Below are 22140 nucleotides of genomic sequence, written 5' to 3' on the forward strand. Positions count from 1 at the left end.
TCTCCCACCTCAAATTATAGGAAACATTGCGCTAATTATTGCATTTCTTATTAATTAACACATAGTATTGATACCTCTGCTCACAGGAAACATAGCATTCCCCATGAGGAGAGGCATCATACTAAGATCATACAATTTCCCTATGATGTTGAACCTTTTTTGTACTCTATACATGATTGTTTAGAATATTCTTTAAAGAGCCATTTACCACAGGCTGTCCATCAGATGGATCATTTAAGCTTGCAAACAATGTACTCATCCAAATGGTTCTTTCAGTTGTTACGGTTCTATGCATAAGCACTGCCTTTACTGAAGGACAGCTATATCTTTTCTGTCTACTTGATTCATTTGTAGCTGAAATTCCTGTTCGGATGCCGTATGACTAACATGACCGTTAGATGTCACTCCTTATCCACTCCGAAGGGTCACCGCCATCTGACCACCAGGTGGCAGCTTTGTACTGTTTCTCGTCTCAATCATCGAAACAACAAACCGAACGGAGCAAACGGGGTGAGAGAGAGCGAGAGAGATAGAGCGAGGGAGAGAGAGAGAGAGACTCTAAAACAGCTTCTGACCGCCACTTTCAAACTACGTCCATGAATCAGTCTTGGATTTTCGTTCAGTGCAAGTAGCGCAGGTCGAAATCTACAGGAAGCCGCGCGGTCGCTGAATTCAACGCTGTTAAGTAGGTAAGTTGAAAAAAATGGCGGAGAACGTTTGTAGAAGTTGGCCGGGTTAGCGATATTTTTCACTGGTGCGCCGAGCTGCAGCTAACGCCGTGTGTGTGGCCAAATACGCGGGGACTGGTTCCGACAGCAGAGGAGTCGGTTTAGCCTGCTAAAAAAGCTAAGCAGAATGTAACCACCGCGCAGCACAAACTGGCTGGAATCGCACCGTAAAACCGCGCAGGGTGTCGTTGTAAGTGTGACCTACTCCTGGAGAATGTCAGAAATCGGAGCCATAGGCCGCTTCCGCGGTATTTGTGTGAACTGTTTTGTTGACGTGCCTGGCTAGCTTGCTAACTAAACACGGCGAGCTGAGCTAACCAGCAGCCACCATGGCGAAACTGGAACACAAATTCAGAGGCAAGATGGAGGACGGGGATGCGATGTTTTTCCCCTCACGTGAAAAAGGGAAAATTGTTTTCGCTCGAACACAAAAACCCATTAAATACCGATTGCCTTGTATTAAACTCGCATGTTTGATAGCTATTATTTACTATGGATGAACACAAGTTAATCGTAACGTGACTTCCGCGGCTTGCGTTTACAATGACTGAATATGAGCTGAGCCAAAATGGAGAATCCCGAAAACAGCTGCTGGATTGGTTTCAAGATGGAGATTTTTTTTCCTCTCCGCGTTTCCTCGTTAACTTGTTTATTATTGCGAAAATTTTGCTGTACTTTCGCTGTGAACTGAGCTGAAAACTAGTTATTTGGTATTGCGAAACCGCCATCGTGTCTTACACGGCGGAAGAACCAACTTTAATTGTTGTGTGGAGCATGATTGATAAGGGGGAGTTTGTGTCCATCCGTTCTTTCGTCCCACTCCACCGGAGCTAGCGCGCTAACCCTGAAGGCTGCCTGACTGAACGGGCTTCACTTTATTATTGATGACGTGCCGTGATGTTAGTTGGATGGATTTCTCAGTTGGCAGGGATTTTCACGGGGTAAATTAAACGTGTGCTGCTCTTAAGACGCGAACTAACTCTTGAACATTTCCCAAACTAACTAGGAAATGTTGATGTGGGCAGACTTGCTGACGCTAACTTTGCAGAGGATGTCCAGGCCAAGTGCGTAGACTCAACAAATGTTTGACAGTCGCCGGCAAGAGCTAACGTTGCTAAGCTATTTGATTTCTCCATCAAGCCTTGCGATTTCCACGTTGCACCTCCGGGTTTTGATCCATAACATTACGCGTTTAAGAAAACTTGCTCGTATTTCAGTTGTCGGCGTAGCGACCTTTAACGTAGTTAGCCGAGCCGGAATGTCACAGGGGCTGCGTCGTAATTGTTGTTAGCTTCGTTTGGCGCCACTTTTCAAGGAGTGGATTTTCCAATTTTCCTAAATGGAGACTGTCCTAATCTTCCAGCTGTGTTTTATTCTACGCATAATACTGTTTTATTATTGAGTTTGATAAATATATGAGGCTACAGTATGTTACTCAGTGGACATTACATAACCGCAGCAGCGCTGCGCCGCAGATATGGATTTTAAGACACGTTAGTTATCCTCCAATTCAAGTTGCCCTCTGTAATTGGCTTTAAGCGTGTAAGATCTGACTTGTAGTACAGGATGTTTTGTTGTGATGCTTTGTTCCAGCGTTGTCCGTGAAATCTGTAGTTTACGGGGTTCGTCACGGTGTCTCGCACATATCCAGCTGAATTAAATTCCTAAAGTCGCCCTTAAAGACGCTGTTTAGTTGTTATCGTGATACCGAACTTAAAATAAAAGTCTTCACATCGCTTTGTTAATGTGGGGTTACTGTCTTTAGCCTTTCGATGTTTCTGTCCTCGGATGTAGGTTAAATGTAGCACAAATACTATACGCCACACCCTGTTCTACTCTCTAACGCTGCATTGAAGTTTTACTATGGTTTGTCAGTGTGCTCCGCGCTTGCAGAGCCTCTACCCTCACTCCTAAGACGGTGTATTTTTATTGAAGGTTATTCAGAATGGCACTGAACCAGATAGGTCCGTTAATGAAATGACCTTATTTCCCATGTTTATATGATTGTGCCTTTTTTCAGCATCGACTTGCTTCCTTTTCCCCAGTTATTCGTGTTTACGTCCACGAATGCTAATACTCGTCTGTGATTGGACGCAGTAAGCAGGAAGGCGGGCCAGTTAATGCCTTATTTGGGCATAGAGGCCGACAGCTCCCATGCATGTTTCCTGGAAACCGTGGCGACGGAATGTCCAATGAGCTCCCCGTGAAGTCGGCGCGGACACGCCCCCTTGTTTTCATCTCCGTCGGCGAGCACATTTTCAGGCATATGGCTTTCACAGCACGGCGAGGAACTGAGCTCAACCGCGAATCTCTGTGCCATACTCTGTAGTTATGCAACACACATTCATGCTTTTTTTGGTTGTATAGTGACTGTTATTTTTACGTCTACATGCTATTATAGAGGAACAGTTTTTGCGTCCAGTATTTTGATAATACCATTATCACAATGCAGATATAACCGTTTGTGAAGTTTCACGTATGATGTTGCCCACCCATCAAAGTGCGATTGTTTTTTTTTGTTTGTTTGGTTTTTTTTTTTTTTCTTTCTATTTATTTTTTTAAGGAGGAGGTTACACACTAAAAAGATTTTTAGAATACATTTGTGACAGTGCGATATAGAGATACTGAAGACACATGTAGGTTTACTGGTTGCAAATAAAATTGCTATATTTGCTTAATAAACATTGCAACCCCAGTTCATATCATTACTATTTCAGAGCAATCCACTGTCACACCACCAAAAAGTCTCCAGATTTATAATACAAGCAGGATCTCCCATTCTCCAGTCCGGTCCAGTTTAAAATTCCCTTGACCTCAACTGATTGTGCTGATTTGATTCTTGTGAACAGATTTCTGCTCATACTGATTTTGCCCCAAATTGGAATAGGCACTTTTTCATTCATTTTTATCATTAAATATTGGTTTGTTGACTGTTGAGTTAAAGAGTTTTTGAATTTGAATAAATGAAACAAGTGGGAAAAGATTCTAAATGTCTAGACATGTATCAAAGTCTTGTTTGTCTTTGGTGAAGTGGGCTGCAGCATACAGTGAACATTTTATCACCTAATTAGCTGGCTTATATTTACAACTGTTCAACCTAAATGGTGGCTGACAGAATAAAAGCTGTTTTCCCCCACTTTTTTATACTCCGCTTCCTCTGACTATACTGTTTACACAGAGGAAATGCCAAAAATTACAGATGCCATACACAGCTCATTCTCAAGTCTTAGTCATACAGCATGTAGTTGACCTCACTCAGCTGCTCATTTTGCACTGTATACGTTGCAGTGTTTGTCTTCAGTTTTTGGTAGTACTGTTTTTGAAGGGTGACGGACATCAAATGTGTATTTGGTACTTTTCTGTGTTGTTGTTTAGTATCAGCTGGACACAAAGTTTAGTGTTAACATGTTGGAGCCAATGTATCCTAGGGTATGCAGCCTGGTTAGGCTAATTAGATTGCACTTAAATTCCTGGTAGGTTGCTTGTGCTGTATGATCTTTCTGCTTAAGATTGATATATCTCAGCTGATAAATGAGCTAAAGACTTTATACGTAAAGTAGAAAAATAGTGTTTTAGCAAAACAAATGCAGTTTGAAAGTTTGCAATTTCATATCACATAGTCTTCATTATCAACAGTACTGCTATAACAGGTTTTATAAAACAATGTAAAAATGGAGCTTGTGAACTGAGTTTAATTGAGTTAGCCCAGTCACATGCAACCAAATCCCTGTGTATTCTGTACAACACAGCCACAACTAATTGCCACTATGATGCACTACATTCATTGTTCAAATTTCATGCGAAACTGGATGTGCAGATCTTTTTGGCCAAAAAATGGGCCTTAATTTATAGAAAATAATGGAAATTTATATTGCTATCACAATATTGGTAAAAACAATTGCAATCAAATACATTCCCCAACTAATTCAGGCCTTTTAAAGGTAATTTGTTTTGTGAAGGTTTCCACAAAGGCATTCTCCAAACCTCCTCTTTGTGTAATTTTCTATCTTAAATGTTCCTGTTCTGCATATAATAGCCACTTTAGCAATTGTATCTTTTTTAAGAAGCAGATATTTTCAAATTAGACTTATCTTTACAGCCACAGCACATTCCCATACTCCTCTATCTTCCTGTTTTATAGTTTCTCTGTCAGTCAGGGATGCAGCTCCCACATGGTCCAGAGCTCACAAAGAGCTGGGACTCAAAAGTGGTGCAACATTGCTCCCCTACTGGTCGCAATGTGACCAGGATTTTTTTGTTCCCTGTATTTCACAAAATCTGTTCAGTACCTTTAATTCAGTCAGGGATTAATTTAATAAGAAATACTTGAATTAAATAATATAACCTGTTTGTCTTTTTTGTTTTCAATATTGCAAACATTTTCTTTTAATACTTCTTATTGTACTCTCTCTCTTTTGGAACTTGTGTTTTAGGTCATATGACGAGAAAGGTACCCACTGCTTGTGGTAATTGAAGATTAAGTGCTTGACAAGTTAAGGTGGTCCAGAAGATGTTAAAGAAATGATAGCAGCACCAGAATTACAAACGGATTTTCATTATCCCCAGTAAGTAGAGCTTCACCTGCTCCTGATCAGATCTATGTAGTTTTCTGCTTGTAATCAGCAAGTGTAATTGTTTATCCTAAAACGTAATCATCCAAGGCTTGGTTGGTGTCCAAAGTTTGCATTGTTAGTTTTTACTGTGTTTGAGGGTAACATAGTTAACTAATTTAAAAAGCCACAAGGTTAACCTAAGTAATCACACACTTGCCTCAAACCAGATTGAGTTAAGTAACCTCAAACAGATTTGCTTGTGGTAGCTGTTTGAAACTTTCATCAAAAAAGATGAATGCATTTAAAACATTGCAAAGAGCTCTGACCATACAGTGCCACTGAACTTCTTTCTGATTGGGTATGTTTAAGCCTATGGTGAAACACTTCCATAGATCATTTACTGTCTGAAAAGGGTAAAGACATCACAGCAGAGTTCAGATGATGGATAGATTAAGGAACTAGTGGTAGTACAAGGTTGAAACTGCCGTTCTACTTTAAATTCTGTTGCTGAATTAAATGTGCAAACTGCTCTTACCATAAATCTACAGTATTATTTTTAGATTGAACAAGAAATTTAGAGTAACTCCACTCCAGTTTCTTAGTAACAAGCCCCAATAGAGTCCTGTCATATATTAAAAAAAAAAAAAAAAGCCTAGTTTTTGTACATTAGTGAGTGCAGTGTTTAACAGTAGTTTTGCACAGAGATGCTGTAGACTGGCTATAGGCTGATAATCCAGGTTACAGTTGAAATGCAAACAATGGTTTTCATGACCGATTACTTGATTATTTAAATAATTGTTTACTGCAGCCTTAGCTAAGAATTAATTTTGTGTTTAACAGGGACACAGACACTCGTTTTTCATCGGACACTGACTTCGATGATCCTGATGGGAGAAGTGCTGTCCAGGGAAAAGGAAAGGTATGCTGTGTGACTTAGTTTCATCTTTAGACCCTGACCATATTGATGAGTGAACAAAGTTCATGCAGACAAACAGCTTTATGTCCTCTGATTTTTGCATTGTGATCAATTTAGTTGTGTCCCACAAAATAAACACATTTTCTCTTAAGCTTAAATTATATCTTCTTAAAAATTGAGTCTGCATATGTTAGAACCTAGATTAGTTTTTTTTCTTCACTATAGAGGGTGGAGTTGTGTCTTTGTTGACTTATAATTACTGCAATATTCTAGGTGAAAAAGGGGAAGAAAGCCCCTGGGGAGAAGGGAAAAGGAGCAGGAAAAGGTGCTGGCCGATTGAATGGACACCACCAGGAAAATGGCATGGAGAATGTTATGCTTTTTGAAGTGGTCAAGCTGGGGAAGAGTGCCATGCAGGTCAGTGGTTCATTTCTCCATGTTGTATTGGGGATGCTCAGTAATGTCAGAATCATACCTGTATGAGCACAGAAATACTTTAAAATGCAAAATCAGCATTGGACAAATGTTTGTCTGATGTTTTAAAACCAATATTTCATGACGCTGTTCTCTATGCGAGCAGAACGTTCACGGTATGTACTGTGCTATTGTACTGGGCTATTGTTACTACATTTATAACTCTGTACAAATAAATGGTATATTTCTTCATATTGTATGTCTGACTACTTGTAGTCCAAACTTCTACATTTTTTTTAGATGTTTGTTTTAGCATCAGTATCCGTATTTCATATATTGTTTCATATATGAAGTTGTGATGTTTTGTGGCCCAGCAGGGTTTGAACTCTTGTTTTTTTTTCTTCTGCTATCCTTCAGTCTGTCGTGGATGACTGGATCGAGTCATACAAGCATGACAGAGACACAGCACTCCTTGACTTGATCAACTTCTTTATCCAGTGTTCAGGCTGCAAAGGTACACATTTGGTTGGAATGTTTTTCTGGTCTAAAATTAGTTATTTTGTTGATGTTTAGCAAAAATGCTACATGTGGCAATGTGAGGTTATATGGCAACCGTGCTTAAGCAGGTATGATCCAGTTACTCTCAGGTAAAGCAGTGTAATTGTAAAGTCATAAGCTTGTGGGATCTTCAGGAGCCTCTACATGATTATTGTTGCAGGTGTTGTTAGTGGTGAGATGTTTCGGCACATGCAAAATTCTGAGATCATCAGGAAGATGACTGAAGAGTTTGATGAGGTAACCTTTTAATAATGAGCTCATGCACTTGATATTTTTTGCATATCTCATGCCATTGATAAGAACTTTTTTTTTTTGACGCCATAGGACAGTGGAGATTACCCACTCACGATGGCAGGTCCACAGTGGAAAAAGTTCAAGTCGAGTTTCTGCGAGTTCATTGGCGTATTGGTGCGACAGTGTCAATACAGCATCATCTATGACGAGTATATGATGGACACGGTCATCTCTCTGCTCACGGGTCTCTCAGATTCCCAAGTGCGCGCCTTCAGGCACACCAGCACACTCGCAGGTCTGAACTCCCGGCTTCAGAAAGTTACAAATAATTTGTAGTGGCTATAGTTGCTCCATTTAGGAAAGCGAGAAACTAGACTCGAGTTGTATTAATTTTTGGACCACAACACTGCTATAGCCATTCTTGGCTGGGGACTCGCTGTAATCTCTTATTGGGAGAATTACTTTCCTTTTTTAAACTAGTCAGTCAACATCAGTATTTGCCCATCAAGCATGTCTGCTGACACATACATACAATCCAAGCATGTTCAGCAGGATTGTGCACTTTCATCAGCAGCATCTTGAAAAGTGGCCATCTTCATGTGAAAGATTGTGTTTACCTTCGCACTCGCTCTCTGAGTGGTCCCTGCAGTACAATAGAGGAAGATCAGACTTTGGGTGGGAATCAGAGTGGGCAGTTAAAAAAATTGCTTGAAATGAATCACATAGTCAAGAACTGCATGCTTTTGTGAGGTTTTATTTATGTATCCCATCATAACTGAAGTTGTTCAGTATTTGCTTATGGTTAACAGCAAACGCCTTTTTTCCCCTTGTGCGTTGCGTACTTCACAGCCATGAAGCTGATGACAGCTCTAGTGAATGTTGCGCTGAACCTCAGCATCAACATGGACAACACGCAGCGCCAGTACGAGGCTGAGAGGAATAAGATGATTGGCAAGCGGGCCAATGACAGGCTGGAGCTGCTTCTGCAGAAACGGAAGGAGGTAATCTAGCATTGGGTCTCTGTACCTCTTGTTCATACTCTTCCCCACACCCCAACATGTAAAATAAACTGTGCCATTATTAATTGCTGAATTTGCATGGGATTTTCATTTAATGTGTTAAATGACTCATGTAAATTTCAGTTACTAAAAATTAGTTAAAAGCGTCACTTTAATAATAACAATAATAAAAATAATAATAGTCCCTTGAACAGGTGGCTAGAGCTTTGTCAGGTCGGCTGCAAATAGCAGTGCTATCTTTATTTGGCAGTTCTAATAGTAATTAACTCTTTAGTTATGTAAGGATAGCCCTGCTGGGATGCCATCTGTGTGATTTGTTCTGGAGGGTGGAATTTGGTGGGACTGATGATTGACCTTTGTCTCTAGAGGACTGTGTTAAGAGTTATCATAAGGTTTAAGGGATGTTTGATTGACTTGTCTAATATCTAATGTGTATATGGTTCATATATTGACTTTAAATTTGTTTTTGCAGCTACAAGAAAATCAAGATGAAATTGAAAACATGATGAATGCAATTTTCAAGGGTGTCTTCGTTCACAGATACCGGTATGTTTTCCTCTGTGCTAAAAAGAACTGTAACGATTATTGAAATCAGGGTCGTTATAGACATAAAGGGTGTTTGATAAAAATATCCTAATCAAAAGACACTTTTTTTTGCCCTTTAATCAAATTACTGTTTTAAGAAGACAGCATGAATTCAACATAACTGGCATCAGTCACAAAATGGCTATTTCAAGGACTGGTCTACTATATTTTGAAATCATCAGCACTAGTGCTGACCATCTTTGCCATTACAGACCTATATGTAGATGTTATAATAAATAATTGGGGTTTTAATTCTGGATTGCATCTTGTTTCCCCTACAGTGATGCAATAGCAGAGATCCGAGCGATCTGCATAGAAGAAATTGGGGTATGGATGAAAATGTACAGCGACGCCTTTCTCAACGACAGCTACCTAAAGTACGTGGGCTGGACCCTGCATGACAAGGTGAGACTTTACCAACCCATGTGAGCCATGTTAAAGTAAGGCCTGTCTGAGCAGTAATGTTTCACCCACTAACTGTAGAGCCTCAGCATGTCTCTGCTCTCTCCTGCAGCAAGGTGAAGTGCGACTTAAATGCCTGACGGCTCTGCAGGGCCTCTACTACAACCGTGAGCTCAATGCCAAGTTGGAGCTCTTCACCAGCCGCTTCAAGGTGAGAGCCATCTGCAGTGCATTCCATCCCAAATTTGCAGGGAAGAAGTGGAATAGAGTTACTCCCTGCATAAAAACAAACAAAAAAATAATCAATGAATAAATGCAGTCAGGAGTGTAAGTGAATGAATGGATTGATTACATTTTTTTTAGGAAATCATTTAATGCATCATGAAATCTCAAATTTATGCTTGATTATGTTTGTGTGAAAATTTTAAAATATATTGACTACTTATATGTAAGTGGGGTAGCTATTTAATGAGTAGTGAAATACAGCCAAATGACAACTTTTAACATTAAAAATAGACTGGGAATTTTATTTTGGCCAAAAAATAGTGCATGCTGTGTTTCGGTTAAAGTTAATTGCCACATTTTGTCTTTACTTTTTTAGTTAATATACTTGTTTGATTATATTTCATAGTGAAATCGGCACTAGTGCCGAGCATCTTTGCCCTTACCAACCTGTATGAAGATGTTATAACAATTGGCATTTTAATTGGGGTTTCATAGTGACAGATTCTCTGAATACTAAAAACAATAATTGGATGAATATCTTGTCAGGTCTCATAGTTTGCCACTCTCTGTTTCAGGACCGCATTGTGTCTATGACGCTGGATAAGGAGTATGATGTCGCTGTGCAAGCAATAAAACTGCTCACACTTGTGTTACAGTAAGTATACTTGATCAGATAGTGACTGGAAAAGTGTCCTTTATCTGATATCTAGATGGTGTGGGTGAAAGAGAATGCATGCTGATGTCATTCTTGTTTGGTTTTCCAGTAGCAGTGATGAGGTCCTGACTGCGGAGGACTGTGAGAGCGTGTACCACTTGGTGTACTCAGCTCACCGGCCAGTTGCTGTGGCGGCAGGAGAGTTCCTTTTCAAAAAGTGAGACTTGGTTTTGGTTCTCTTTTCTCTGATGAAGATGACATTTGTGACATAGCTCAGGAGCTCACAAAATAACTTTTATTTATCTCCTGAAACAGAAGAGCGTCTTGTGCTGAGGCAGGGTGTTGGAGAGTAGAGAAAGTTAGGGCATTGTAGTGCACACTGAGGTAGGGTGGTCCTAATATGCACAGTCAGGGCAATTGGCGGTCTGAGGTTATCTTTGTACTTCATTGGCAGCTTCAGAAAAGAAGGGAAAACTAACCTACTAAAAAGGAGATGTAGCTCAACCATAATCTGTCAGTATACAAGAATTATCCTTTAGTGTAAGAATAACATGAATATTTTCTTGTTAATTTGAAACATCTCTGTCCTCTGCAGGCTGTTCAGCCATCGAGACATAGAGGATGACAGCATGCCTAAAAGACGAGGCAGACAGTCACTGAATGCCAACCTCATTAAAACCACTGTTTTCTTCTTCCTAGAGAGTGAGGTGAGTCCTGGTAACACTTAACCACCATATCTTTTGCCTTGGCTGGCATGAAACTCATTGTATTTAGCTCCTTGTTGTCAGAGGTGTAACACTTCAATGACAAACTTTCCTCAAGTCCTAAGTTAAGACGTGCGCAGTAAATTGACAGCTTGAGGGAGTAGCAGTAATGGGGCCTCTCTTCTGATTCCTCCTCAGCTCCATGAACATGCTGCGTACCTGGTGGATAGCATGTGGGACTGCGCCTCGGAGCTGCTGAAGGACTGGGAATGCATGATCAGTCTCCTGCTGGATGAGCCCCTGCCTGGAGAGGAAGGTCTGACCTCTGCTGTGATTAAGCATGCTTAGTCTTTTAATCGATCCTGAGAGATGATCAGTGACCTATGAGCCATAGTTCGCAAGTTAAGGATTGCTGCAGCGCTGTGTGAGGCCCCCTGGTCACCAGGACCAGGTTCAGCAGTTTGTCGTTCAAACATTAGATGGAAAAACAGACCTTTGTATGCAGAGTCCTGATTTTTACAGACAAAAGCACGCTGACATATGAAAATACCTGCAGAATAGCTCGTTATGTAGCTTCAGCTAGCTCTTGCATGAGGTGGTGGGACTCCGTGTTTTTGTAGAATGGGATGAACCCAGTGTATGCATTGCTTAGTTGCAGTGCTTAAAAAAGGTCCCACTGTGTAAAAATTGAATAGATTTTTTTTTTTCTTCCTCTGAAAACAAAATGCACTTGGTGGAAATGGGCTGCCCTCGATCAGCATTGGCTATCGGCTGATTGTGCTGGAAGGCGATAGATATTAGCCCCATAAACACTAATTTATCCAACTCTGCTTAAAAACAGTTCATAAAATAAATTGTCAGTGTCTTACCTAACTTTTCACTTTGTTTTCTTGATTTTAGCACACTTCATGTAATTTATCCATGATAAATTTTGTTGGGTATGTCTTAAATACATGGGTGACATCTGATGCATCATTGGCAAAGGGTTTCAGCATTAAACATTGTTCATGGCGGTCATGGAAGACTGGCATGTTTCTAATTTTATGACTGAATTTCACGGATATTTAGTTTTAACACACCCTACTTTGTCCTAAGCTTCCTTAAACAGTCTTAACGTTGTGCCATGCTCTATTTTTGTCACCCTGGCACAACTGTATAGTGTCAGGCTGGAGGCTTACCTTTCATTTTTAATTGCAACCTCAGTATTGCATTAAATTTACTACACTGTATTTCTGAAGTGTTCCTCTCTTCCACAAGACATTCCATTTTTCAGTGTGTGGGCTAACAATAGCTACTTGGACTATTTAGTTAAAGCACTTTGTCACTACCGTCAGGAGCAGAAGTGTGTTGGAAGTCAGGTACTTTTAGTTTAGTTTGTCTTCACTTTTACATTTTTATTTGTAAGTAATGTGCTGCGACTTTTCTGGGTTTTTCTGGCTTTTTTGAGTTTATATCCATTTACACAGCGTCAACTATCATTTTAAAGTTCTGCCTGTTTCACACATTTATTAGAGAACAGCGTTGTCAATTTCAACTACATTTTACAATCTTAGTTGCAAGATGAATGTTTTGTTTCTGTTCACACTAATGGGAAATTATGTGGTGTTCAGCTCTGACGGACAGACAGGAGACGGCCCTCATCGAGATCATGCTCTGTACCATCCGACAGGCTGCAGAGTGCCATCCTCCTGTGGGCAGAGGAACTGGCAAGAGGGTAAGAGAGCCTGTATATAGAAAAATAAGTGCAAATAGTGAAGGTCACTGGTGTCTGTGGTTTCTGGAGCCATTTTAAGACTCTGTTAGTAAGAGTGAAACTGTCATTTAAATAAATTCAGGTAATCTTCATGTCCTGTTTGTAATCTGTGTACACACAATCTCATCTTGTTCCAGGTACTGACAGCAAAAGAGAAGAAAACTCAGCTTGATGACCGGACGAGAATGACCGAGCTTTTTGCAGTGGCACTTCCACCTTTACTCGCAAAGGTAAAGACTACTGTGCCTCTTATAGAATAGCAGAATAATTAAACAAACACTCTGCAGTCTCTGGATTATTGCAAGCAAATTGATGTTTGTTCTTTTTCCAACAGTACTCAGTTGATGCAGAAAAGGTGACCAACCTATTACAACTTCCACAGTTCTTTGATCTGGAGATATATACAACAGGACGGCTGGAAAAGGTAGTTCTTACAGTTACTCTGTGTGTGTGTGTGTGTGTGTGTGTGTGTGTGTGTGTGTGTGTAACTGGCTAATTAAATTCTTGCATGTTTTTGTAACTGGATGTAATTGACCTGTATTGTTGGTGTCCTCTTTCACTCAGCATCTGGAATCACTGCTAAGACAAATCAGGGAAATTGTGGAAAAGCACACAGACACTGACGTGCTAGAAGCCTGCTCCAAAACCTACCATGCCCTTTGCAGCGAGGAGTTTACGATTTTCAACAGGGTGGACATTGCCCGCAGCCAGCTTCTGGACGAACTGGTGGACAAGTTCAACAGGCTGCTGGAAGACTTCCTACAGGAGGTAAAACCAATGCAGTACCTGCTTTATTCAGTAATGGTACCGTTGAAAACGTGCCATTCCATTTTAAAGGATAAATTACACTGTACATCATAAGCTTCATAAATGTCAGTTATTTATGCCATGATTCTAAAATGAATGGCATCCTCAGGGAGAAGATCCAGATGAAGATGATGCTTATCAGGTCTTATCCACACTGAAGCGGATCACGGCTTTCCATAAGTAAGGATTTATTGTATTTTCCAGCATCTACCCACTTCTCTTTGACCACTGAAATTTGGCCTGTCATTTGAGCAATTTGTCTTCTTTCTGCCTATCTTTTCAGTGCTCATGACCTCTCCAAATGGGATCTGTTCACCAGCAACTATAAGTTACTCAACACAGGCATTGAGAATGGGGACATGCCTGAGCAGGTGCCAACTTTAAAATGCTGTTCCACTGTATTGGAAGTACGATTCCATCTGAATGAGAGAGTGACTCTGTCTTTGTCTCTTTGGGTTGTTTCAGATTGTCATCCATGCACTGCAGTGTACACACTATGTGATCCTGTGGCACTTAGCGAAGGTCTCTGAGGGTAGCTGCAAAAAAGTAAGGATTTTTTTTTTTTCTTGGTTGTTTGTGGTATTTATTTATTTATTTATTTATTTATTTTTGGCAAGATGCTTTTGTCTTGTTTACATCTTTGTTTTGGCTCTTTTAGGAGGACATGGTGACTCTGAGGAAGCAAATGAGAGCATTCTGTCTCATGTGTCAGCGTTATTTGGCAAGCGTCAACACTGCTGTCAAAGAGCAGGCTTTCACTATCCTGTGTGACCTGCTGATGATATTCAGTCACCAAATCATCTCTGGGGGGAGGGAGATTCTGGAGCCTCTGGTCTACACGCCGGAGGCCTCCCTGCAATCGGAGCTGCTCAGCTTCATCTTGGACCATGTCTTCATAGACCAGGATGAGGACAACAACAGCACAGGTTTAGCCTTTCAGTATTTCAGAGTGTGTGCAGATTGTTGCATGCATGGTTTTGGCGGAGTTGATTCTAAAGCTGAAAGGTAGTATTGCAATATCAGCTTTGGCTGATGGATGAAATCAAGCTTTAGGCCATTTTAAAGGATTTAAACAGATTAGCATTTCCAGCCGCAATGTAAACACTCATTTCATCGTAGTGTGTCTGCTCAGCTGGTCTGAGAATTTTACAAAGAAAAGTGCCTTTTTGAAGCATTATGAACAGAGTACCTGTTGGGACCTGAAACACTAACATACCAGAAAGCAAAAACTCAGTGTATAAAGCAGTAAATAAGCTCAGATTTTGATTTAAGATAAGGTAAGTTGTGTTTGTTTTTGAATTTATACGTTGGAAATGTATCTGTATTGTTTGGCCAAGTTAATGGAGATTGGAAATAGATTGGTATCAATATGTAAAGTGTTTGGACTAATAAATGTGGGTCATCGTCAGTAATTACCAGTCACCACTTGGGGGAGACAGCATTATTGTATTGGTGAAGCTGAAACTCCATAAAGCATCTTTCACACACAAAACCCAGGACATTATCAGAATGCTTTTACCTGTCGTGTTCAGGCCTTGCATCATTAGGACATGCAGCCCTTAAACAGCATTTTATCAGTATGCACATGTTCATGTGTCATGAAAGTCCCGGTAAATAGGAAGTGACGTTAGCATGAGTAGCCAATAGCTTCTCCGTTTCTGAAACATATACAAAATCACTCACTCCCTACTTTTCTCTTGTGAAATCAAAAAGTTTAACGATTAAACAAATATTCTGCTTTGCTGTCTATTCTGTCACTTTTTTGACTTGATTGGATTGTGGCGCTTCTCTCTAGAATAATGTAAAAAATGCACTAGTGTGATGTTTTTACTCTCATAATCCAAACGTTTTTGTATTTCCCAGTAATGCATTGGATCCTTGTCACACATGAGCCCTGCTAGAAATTTACCAGATGTTGCTCTAGGTCTCATAGTGGTAAACTGCAGTGTTAACTTTACCAGGATTTTAACTCCAACTTGTGTACACATTCCTGGGTTAAAGTGCATAGATGAAGGGGGCTTAAATGTCTAGGGTTACTCAGACAATTCTTTTTGTTCATGTCACTTTGAACAGATGGACAGCAGGACGACGAAGCAGGCAAGATAGAAGCTTTGCACAAAAGACGCAACCTGCTGGCAGCTTACTGCAAGCTCATCATCTACAATGTGGTGGAGATGAACACTGGGGCTGATATATTTAAGCAGTATATGAGAGTGAGTGTTACATTTTTCTTTTTTCTGTTTCAACATGAGCAAATATGCCTCAGTTTCCTAAATCTTACTGCTTTTTTCCCCCTCCTTGCCAGTATTACAATGACTATGGTGACATCATCAAGGAAACAATGAGCAAAACAAGACAGATTGACAAAATACAGTGTGCAAAGACACTCATTCTGAGCTTGCAGCAGGTAAGTGTGATTTCGATGGTCTGAGTATTTATTAAAAAGTTGATTTTGCCTTTTTTATGTGATGGAAGAAACAGTCACACAGAATTTGGGTATTTGTCCTGTGTAGTTGTTCAACGAGATGCTGTCAGACCTGGGCCCAGGCTTTGACCGGTCATCTTCAGCCTTCTGTGGCATTAAAGAACTGGCTCGGCGCTTCTCTCTGACTTTTGGCCTGGATCAACTCAAAACCAGAGAAGCCATCGCCATGTTACACAAGTATGTTTATGTCCAAAACACATACTGTGATGCTGCTTTTTTTAATACTTATGTATGGGAGTGTTTTAGTACCTATGCTGTGCCTGAATCTGTTGGTGGTGTTCTGTATTTGGCTTGTAGGGATGGTATTGAATTTGCCTTCAAGGAGCCAAATCCTCAAGGAGAAGGGTATCCTCCCTTAAACCTGGCTTTCCTGGACATCCTCAGCGAGTTCTCATCTAAGCTCATGAGACAGGACAAGCGCACTGTGTAAGCCACTTTTTTATAACATCATGTCTGTGATATTGAGGAGTCTTGTTTTATTTAGTTGGGCTAGTCTGCTAGATATCTGACATCATTAAATTTTCCTGCTGTATTTCTTGCTACTTTTTTTCTCACACATTTTGGTTTAAGTAGTGTTTTTTTATTTTCACAAAAATTAAAATTTTCAAAAATGGAAAAGCAATTTGTATAACTAACTAACTAACTAGCTTTTAGGGAAGTGCACACTTCAGTGCATCAGTTTTAATCAGTCTGACGGAAAACAAAGTTTTGTTTATGAAGCTAAACACTAGCATGTATTATAATAAAATTATTATAATAAATACTACTATAAGTAATCATAAGATATTTGAAACTTAAAAAAAAAAAAGTAAAACATTTATGTTGAGCTTTACTTATTCTTAGAGAATATTTGAAAGTGGAAAATATTTGAAAGTTGCTGCCGTAAACCGCAGTCTAAATATATTTTCTTTCTCTCCTCAGGCATATGTATCTGGAGCGCTTCATGACGTTTCAGATGGCTCTGCAGAGGGAAGACTGCTGGTTACCGCTCATCTCCTACAGGAACTCCCTGCAGGCCGGCGGTGATGATGACACCATGTCTGTGGTGAGCGGCATCAGCAGTCGTGGCTCCACCATCCGCAATAAGAAGCCCAAACCTGTCACTGGCAAGAGGAAACTATCTGAAGGTACCACCTCACTTACTATTGCTGTTAATTTCTTATTGTGAGAATTGTTGTGGTTGTTGAATCTAATTATTATTATTTCCTTTTTTCTTTTTTTTTTTTGGGTCCTCTTCCTTTACCGTGATTTGTCTTTTTAGTTAGTTCCAACTATCTGGTGAACCATTTCCTCTTTAATGGAGCAGCGGAATGGCAAAGCACTTTGTCCTATTGTAATTCATCATTTCTTTCTCCAGTTAGAGCTTCTGTCCAAATACCTTTCTGATTAAATTTATGTCTGCTATGTAAAAGCAGATCAGTCAAATACCAGTGAATCTGCTAGTCACACTGGCTGCTGGCCTTGATTTGAGTTTAAGTGCTAAGGGTGCTCTTTGAACCCTCAGCTGAGCTGATGCAGAACCTGGCTGTGACCTCTGACCCTTAATCCTTGTTCTTGCTATTTTGCAGCAGAGGAGAGCAGCAGCAGCAGCGAGGTGTGGCTAAATAGAGATCAGAGCATGCAGACGCCAGTCATGATGCCTTCTCCCCACCTCACGTCCACAGTCATGCGCGATACAAAGAGGCTGCGACCCGAGGACAGCTACATGGGCGTGTACACCATGCCACCTGAGCAGCAACAGCCGCAGCCGCCACCACAGCATCACGCACCCCCACAGACGCCCCAGCCTCACCACCACCAAACCCCCTTGGACTACAAGTAAGAGTGCCATCAAAGATCTCTTAATAGCTTGTAACTTGGATGTCCATGACTTTTTGAAGGGCCCGTATTATGGAAAATGCTTTTTGAAATAAAAGTATTTGGTGTAGTATGTTAACATTTTGTTAAAGTTTCAAAGCATACTGTTCACTGTATGTTTTGAAGTCTGAATATTAAAGTTGAAAGCAAACTAAAGTTTGATGCTGGTGTGTTTTGCAGCACACAGGTCACCTGGATGCTAGCACAGAGGCAGCAGCAGGAGGAGGCTGCCAGACAGCAACATGAGAGAGCCATGAACTACGCCAAACTGAGGAGCAACCTGCAGCACGCCATGTAAGCGAACAGAAAATAAATACATTCACATCCTTAAAGGAGCATTCTCTTAAAAGCAAAGTTAAATGTGTTTTGACACAATGTTTGTAGACATGAATATCCAGTCAATTGATCCTTGTAAAAATTTCTGACTGCAGTAATGTCATTAATACAAGCCAATTTAATTTTTATAACTCATTGCTTTTGTGGAGCCAGCTATGCTAAACCCTAATGTGAGCTTTTGGAAACTGAGATTAGCTAAAACTCAGACTAAAGGGGTTACAACAAACGCATGTTCTAGAAACTAAGCAAGCTAGCTATCCATGCGCATATTAACAGCCCTTGTGAGCAGCCTTAGGCTATAGTCACACTGGATTGTCCTCTCGTTATTCATTTGTTGGATTGGCCAGAAATTGAAAGCATATTGAGAGGACAATACACAATGTACAATGAATCAATCCAAGAAAGTACAGTTTAGTGCAGCCTGGAGAATGTTTTATATGTTTAAATATAAAAATATCATGCCATGTTTAATATGTTCTATATAATGTTTCATGTGTAGAAGTACAGTTTTGTGATTCAAACAGGTGAAACTAACATCTCACTATATCAGCACAGCACGGCATGAGAACAGCATGAGGGAAAGTTTGTCCAGACTAAAAACATTAGAGAAGCTGTTTAAAAGTACTGTTTGATCAAAAAATGTTGAAAGTGGGATTTAAACTAATCATTTTACTATACCCTGCAATTTTATATATTTTATGTTTTATATACGCCACACTACTGTTGTCACTACACAGTAAACTGGCACTGTCCGGTCAGGGATTATTCTGCACTTTGAGAGAATTTAGTTGTAGCTGAGTCACTTAAGGACTCATAACATGATGTTGCTCAGGTCGAGTTTGGACAGAATTCTGAGAGTGCAGTGCAGTGTGTCGGGGTAGGTCTGACTCAGACACAAAGTTCTCAGGCTGTTTTTGGTTTTGACCAAAATTACAGGCCTGATTAAAGGTCCAGGAAAAAAAATCTCATGCCTACTAAGTATCAATTGAAAGGACTTTCAGCCAATCGAAAGAAAGTCAGCCTAACTGACTAATTGTCTGAATCATTCAGCATCATTCTGTGTTTGTTTTGGCAACAGCAAGCCAGATGTCTGGCCCCATGCTGTGTTAGAGTAAGTGATCTGAATGTTAAATGTCGCACCCATTCAGTCAGTGCGTGATGTTAAGTTGTAGCGCAAAAATGGCCATTACTTATTTACATTCAAGCCTTAATAAGTTTGCTGTACTTTCAAAGTTTCAAACAATTGTTTTGTTTTATTCCTGTGCTAAGAATAGTTCTAAGTCCATGTTGTTTGACATTTGTTTGCCTTTTTCAGTCGTCGAGGATCAGGCCTAATGGAAGATGACGAGGAACCGATTGTAGAGGATGTGATGATGTCATCAGAAGGCAGAATTGAGGATCTTAATGAAGGCATGGATTTTGACACAATGGATATTGATCTGGTAATGAGTTCTTGTATATAACTGTTAGTATAAGTCTGTTCTAGCAATGAGCTCTGCTTTCCTGTGGCTCTGTTAAAACTTGAAAAATTGTTTATTGCTCACATGTAGCCTTATAGTATCAATTCCTTGTTTTGCAGCCTGCGTCAAAGAATCGGCGAGAGAGATCGGAACTGAAGCCAGACTTTTTCGACCCTGCCTCTATCATGGATGAGTCTGTAAGGACCACTCATTTCCTGGGTTATGATGCTTTTCAGCGGTAATGTGGGGGGCCACACTAACTCTCCACTGTAAGGCCATCAGAGATCACCACTAGATGGCACTAATAGGAGTGATTTCTAATAGACAGCTCTGTTCCACAGTTTACTCTGTGCTGTGGAAGAGAGACAGCCTCAACCTACAAAATGTTAAAACCCACCTGGACTTAAAATTAACTACATTTTAAGAGAATCAAGCATCATTCATCTGGTAACACTAACCTCACACTGAATTTAAACATTTTCTTTTGTAGGTTCTTGGAGTACCCATGTTTTAAGATTTAAAAGAATTTGGATTTTTTTTTTTTTTTTTTTTTTTTTTTTTTTAAAGAAAACCAATTTTTCTCTGTAATATTGGATTGATTTTGTAAAGATGATACACAAACTCTGTGTAGTAACTGGTAAACAAAACAAACTATTCCTGTTGACTAGAGACTTAACTATAAATACAGTGACTTCAACAGTCGTCCAGTAAGCTTTCCCTCTACATGCAAAATGTTGGGGGCAGATTGTGAATGCCATGGAATGTTGGACTGTTCTTAGCCATGTATAAATAATATGAAATATTTCAAAGTTGAACGTCATCTTGTGTGAAGAAATTTATGTGAGCTCTCTTAGAGTTGTGGTATTCCTTGAAACTGGGGTGAATGCATCTTTTTTTAACTTAAAAAGATACCTATGTTATGTATAGCCCTTTTGTAATAGTGAGTAATCAGGTGTAAAGTAGTAATTTATAAGCAGGTTATTGCTCATCATAGTGAGTGATGTGATATTTTATTCTTCTTAACTATCTAATATGTAAAATGGGGAGATCCTCCAGGTCTTTATATTTAGTGTTTAGTTTCGTTTCCCTCCCTTTTGAGAAAGACGAAAACAAGGCCTACAGCTCATACTATCTGTTAAGGACACTGTAGCTCGAGGAGTCCGAGAAAGGAAGCTGTGATTCTGCTTCTCCCAAATCATCTCACCCAAAGATTAGAACTGCTTGCTTATCCCTCCAAAGAGCAACACCAACAAAGCGAAAGGAAATCTCCAGTAGTGCCATTGTGTCTGTCTCTAACAAAAACGAAGCTTACTACAGTATGTCTGCTGCAAAACCATTGTCTCCTCCCTGGCATTCAGCTGATTAGAGTGATGTAGACATTTACTTTTAAATAAAGTTATATAAGAATATATAAATTGGTGCTGATTTTATAACTGTGCATTTAGGTTTTTTTTTTCTTGTTTTTAAGCTCCAATTTAAAGATGAAAGGAAATGGAAATGTATTAAAATGTCAAAAAATGAGAGCATGTAGCCATGCAGCAAGGAATTTTTTAAAATTTGTATTTTATATGGGTATTTCTGTTGTTTGTTAGTTTGTTTTTGTTTTATTTTTTGTCAGTCTTAAGGTCTTCAGGTTATCACATTTTCCTAAATGTAAATTAGGATTGTTAAGCTTCATGGTCAGAGCTATTATGTTCAGCTTTAAGTTGTTTTTCAGTTTTTTGACCCCCCCCCCCACCCCCCCATATCAAACCTTCAGTGTAACACAATGTAAAATTTATTCGAACACGAACATTATTTGTGTTGCTTTGGGCAGCTCTATAAAGTAAAACTAATACACATCTAGCTTGTACTCAAATATTTGTATATCTAAACATGTTTTGTCAGAGGTATACTTTTTAATCATTCCATGCCTTGGCCTTAAACATGCTTGTACAAAAAAAAGTTCTCAATTTTTCATGTTAAGATTTTTTTTTTCCTGTTTTGTGCAGTGCATTGGTTCCCATTTTCTATAGAAGATAGTATGTTCAGAAATGGCATGATTGTAATTATTAAGTTAGGAAAGTGCTACGGCACTTGAAGAAATACGAAAAGAGGAGGCTCTTTGGCTCTATTCTGTCCCCTGTTGGTCATTCACCACTGCATTGGCAAAACTGCTGAATAGATTGTGTAAATATACATGTGTTTTAACAGAAACTTAATTTTCTAGTGTTTTTTTTCCTGGTAATGTTTATAAGCATATATGATCTTTTCCCTGTTCAAAGATTTCCACTCATACCTAATTGTTTCCCTGTCCTGTCATCCACTGTACTATTTCTGATTTGTATCTATCTGGAGACAGTACGTTTTTGAATAAAAGTAAACAAATCTTTTTTGTGTGATTTTACCCTCTTGTGTCCGGTTTGTGTTCCGAACCATGTGAAGCTGGTTTGTACATCACTGGGAACTC

General features: G+C 39.6%; 1 protein-coding gene across 2 annotated transcripts; it reads left to right on the forward strand.

Annotated features, from left to right (window-relative positions):
- Positions 1–479: 479 nt before the first annotated feature.
- stag2b (stromal antigen 2b) lies at positions 480–22077 on the forward strand. Of its 2 annotated transcripts, none has more exons than XM_017689915.2 (32): positions 480–689; positions 5162–5293; positions 6122–6200; positions 6471–6614; positions 7029–7125; positions 7330–7406; positions 7494–7698; positions 8253–8404; positions 8895–8968; positions 9289–9412; positions 9522–9620; positions 10210–10289; positions 10399–10506; positions 10885–10996; positions 11192–11309; positions 12604–12707; positions 12884–12976; positions 13081–13170; positions 13311–13514; positions 13663–13733; positions 13837–13924; positions 14019–14099; positions 14212–14479; positions 15627–15766; positions 15859–15960; positions 16067–16215; positions 16336–16464; positions 16960–17165; positions 17610–17856; positions 18076–18189; positions 19547–19673; positions 19811–19933. In XM_017689915.2, the coding sequence occupies exons 2-32, from the start codon at positions 5250–5252 to the stop codon at positions 19931–19933; spliced, it is 3849 nt and encodes a 1282-aa protein (XP_017545404.1). In that variant the 5' UTR covers positions 480–689; positions 5162–5249. The 2 variants fall into 2 exon arrangements, with proteins under 2 accessions (XP_017545404.1, XP_017545401.1); XM_017689912.2 differs by having other exon boundaries at positions 481–689; positions 17607–17856; positions 19811–22077.
- The last annotated feature ends 63 nt before the right edge of the window (positions 22078–22140 follow it).

This window comes from Pygocentrus nattereri, chromosome 8, assembly GCF_015220715.1.
Source record: "Pygocentrus nattereri isolate fPygNat1 chromosome 8, fPygNat1.pri, whole genome shotgun sequence".
In the NCBI taxonomy this organism is placed as follows: Eukaryota; Metazoa; Chordata; class Actinopteri; order Characiformes; family Serrasalmidae; genus Pygocentrus; species Pygocentrus nattereri.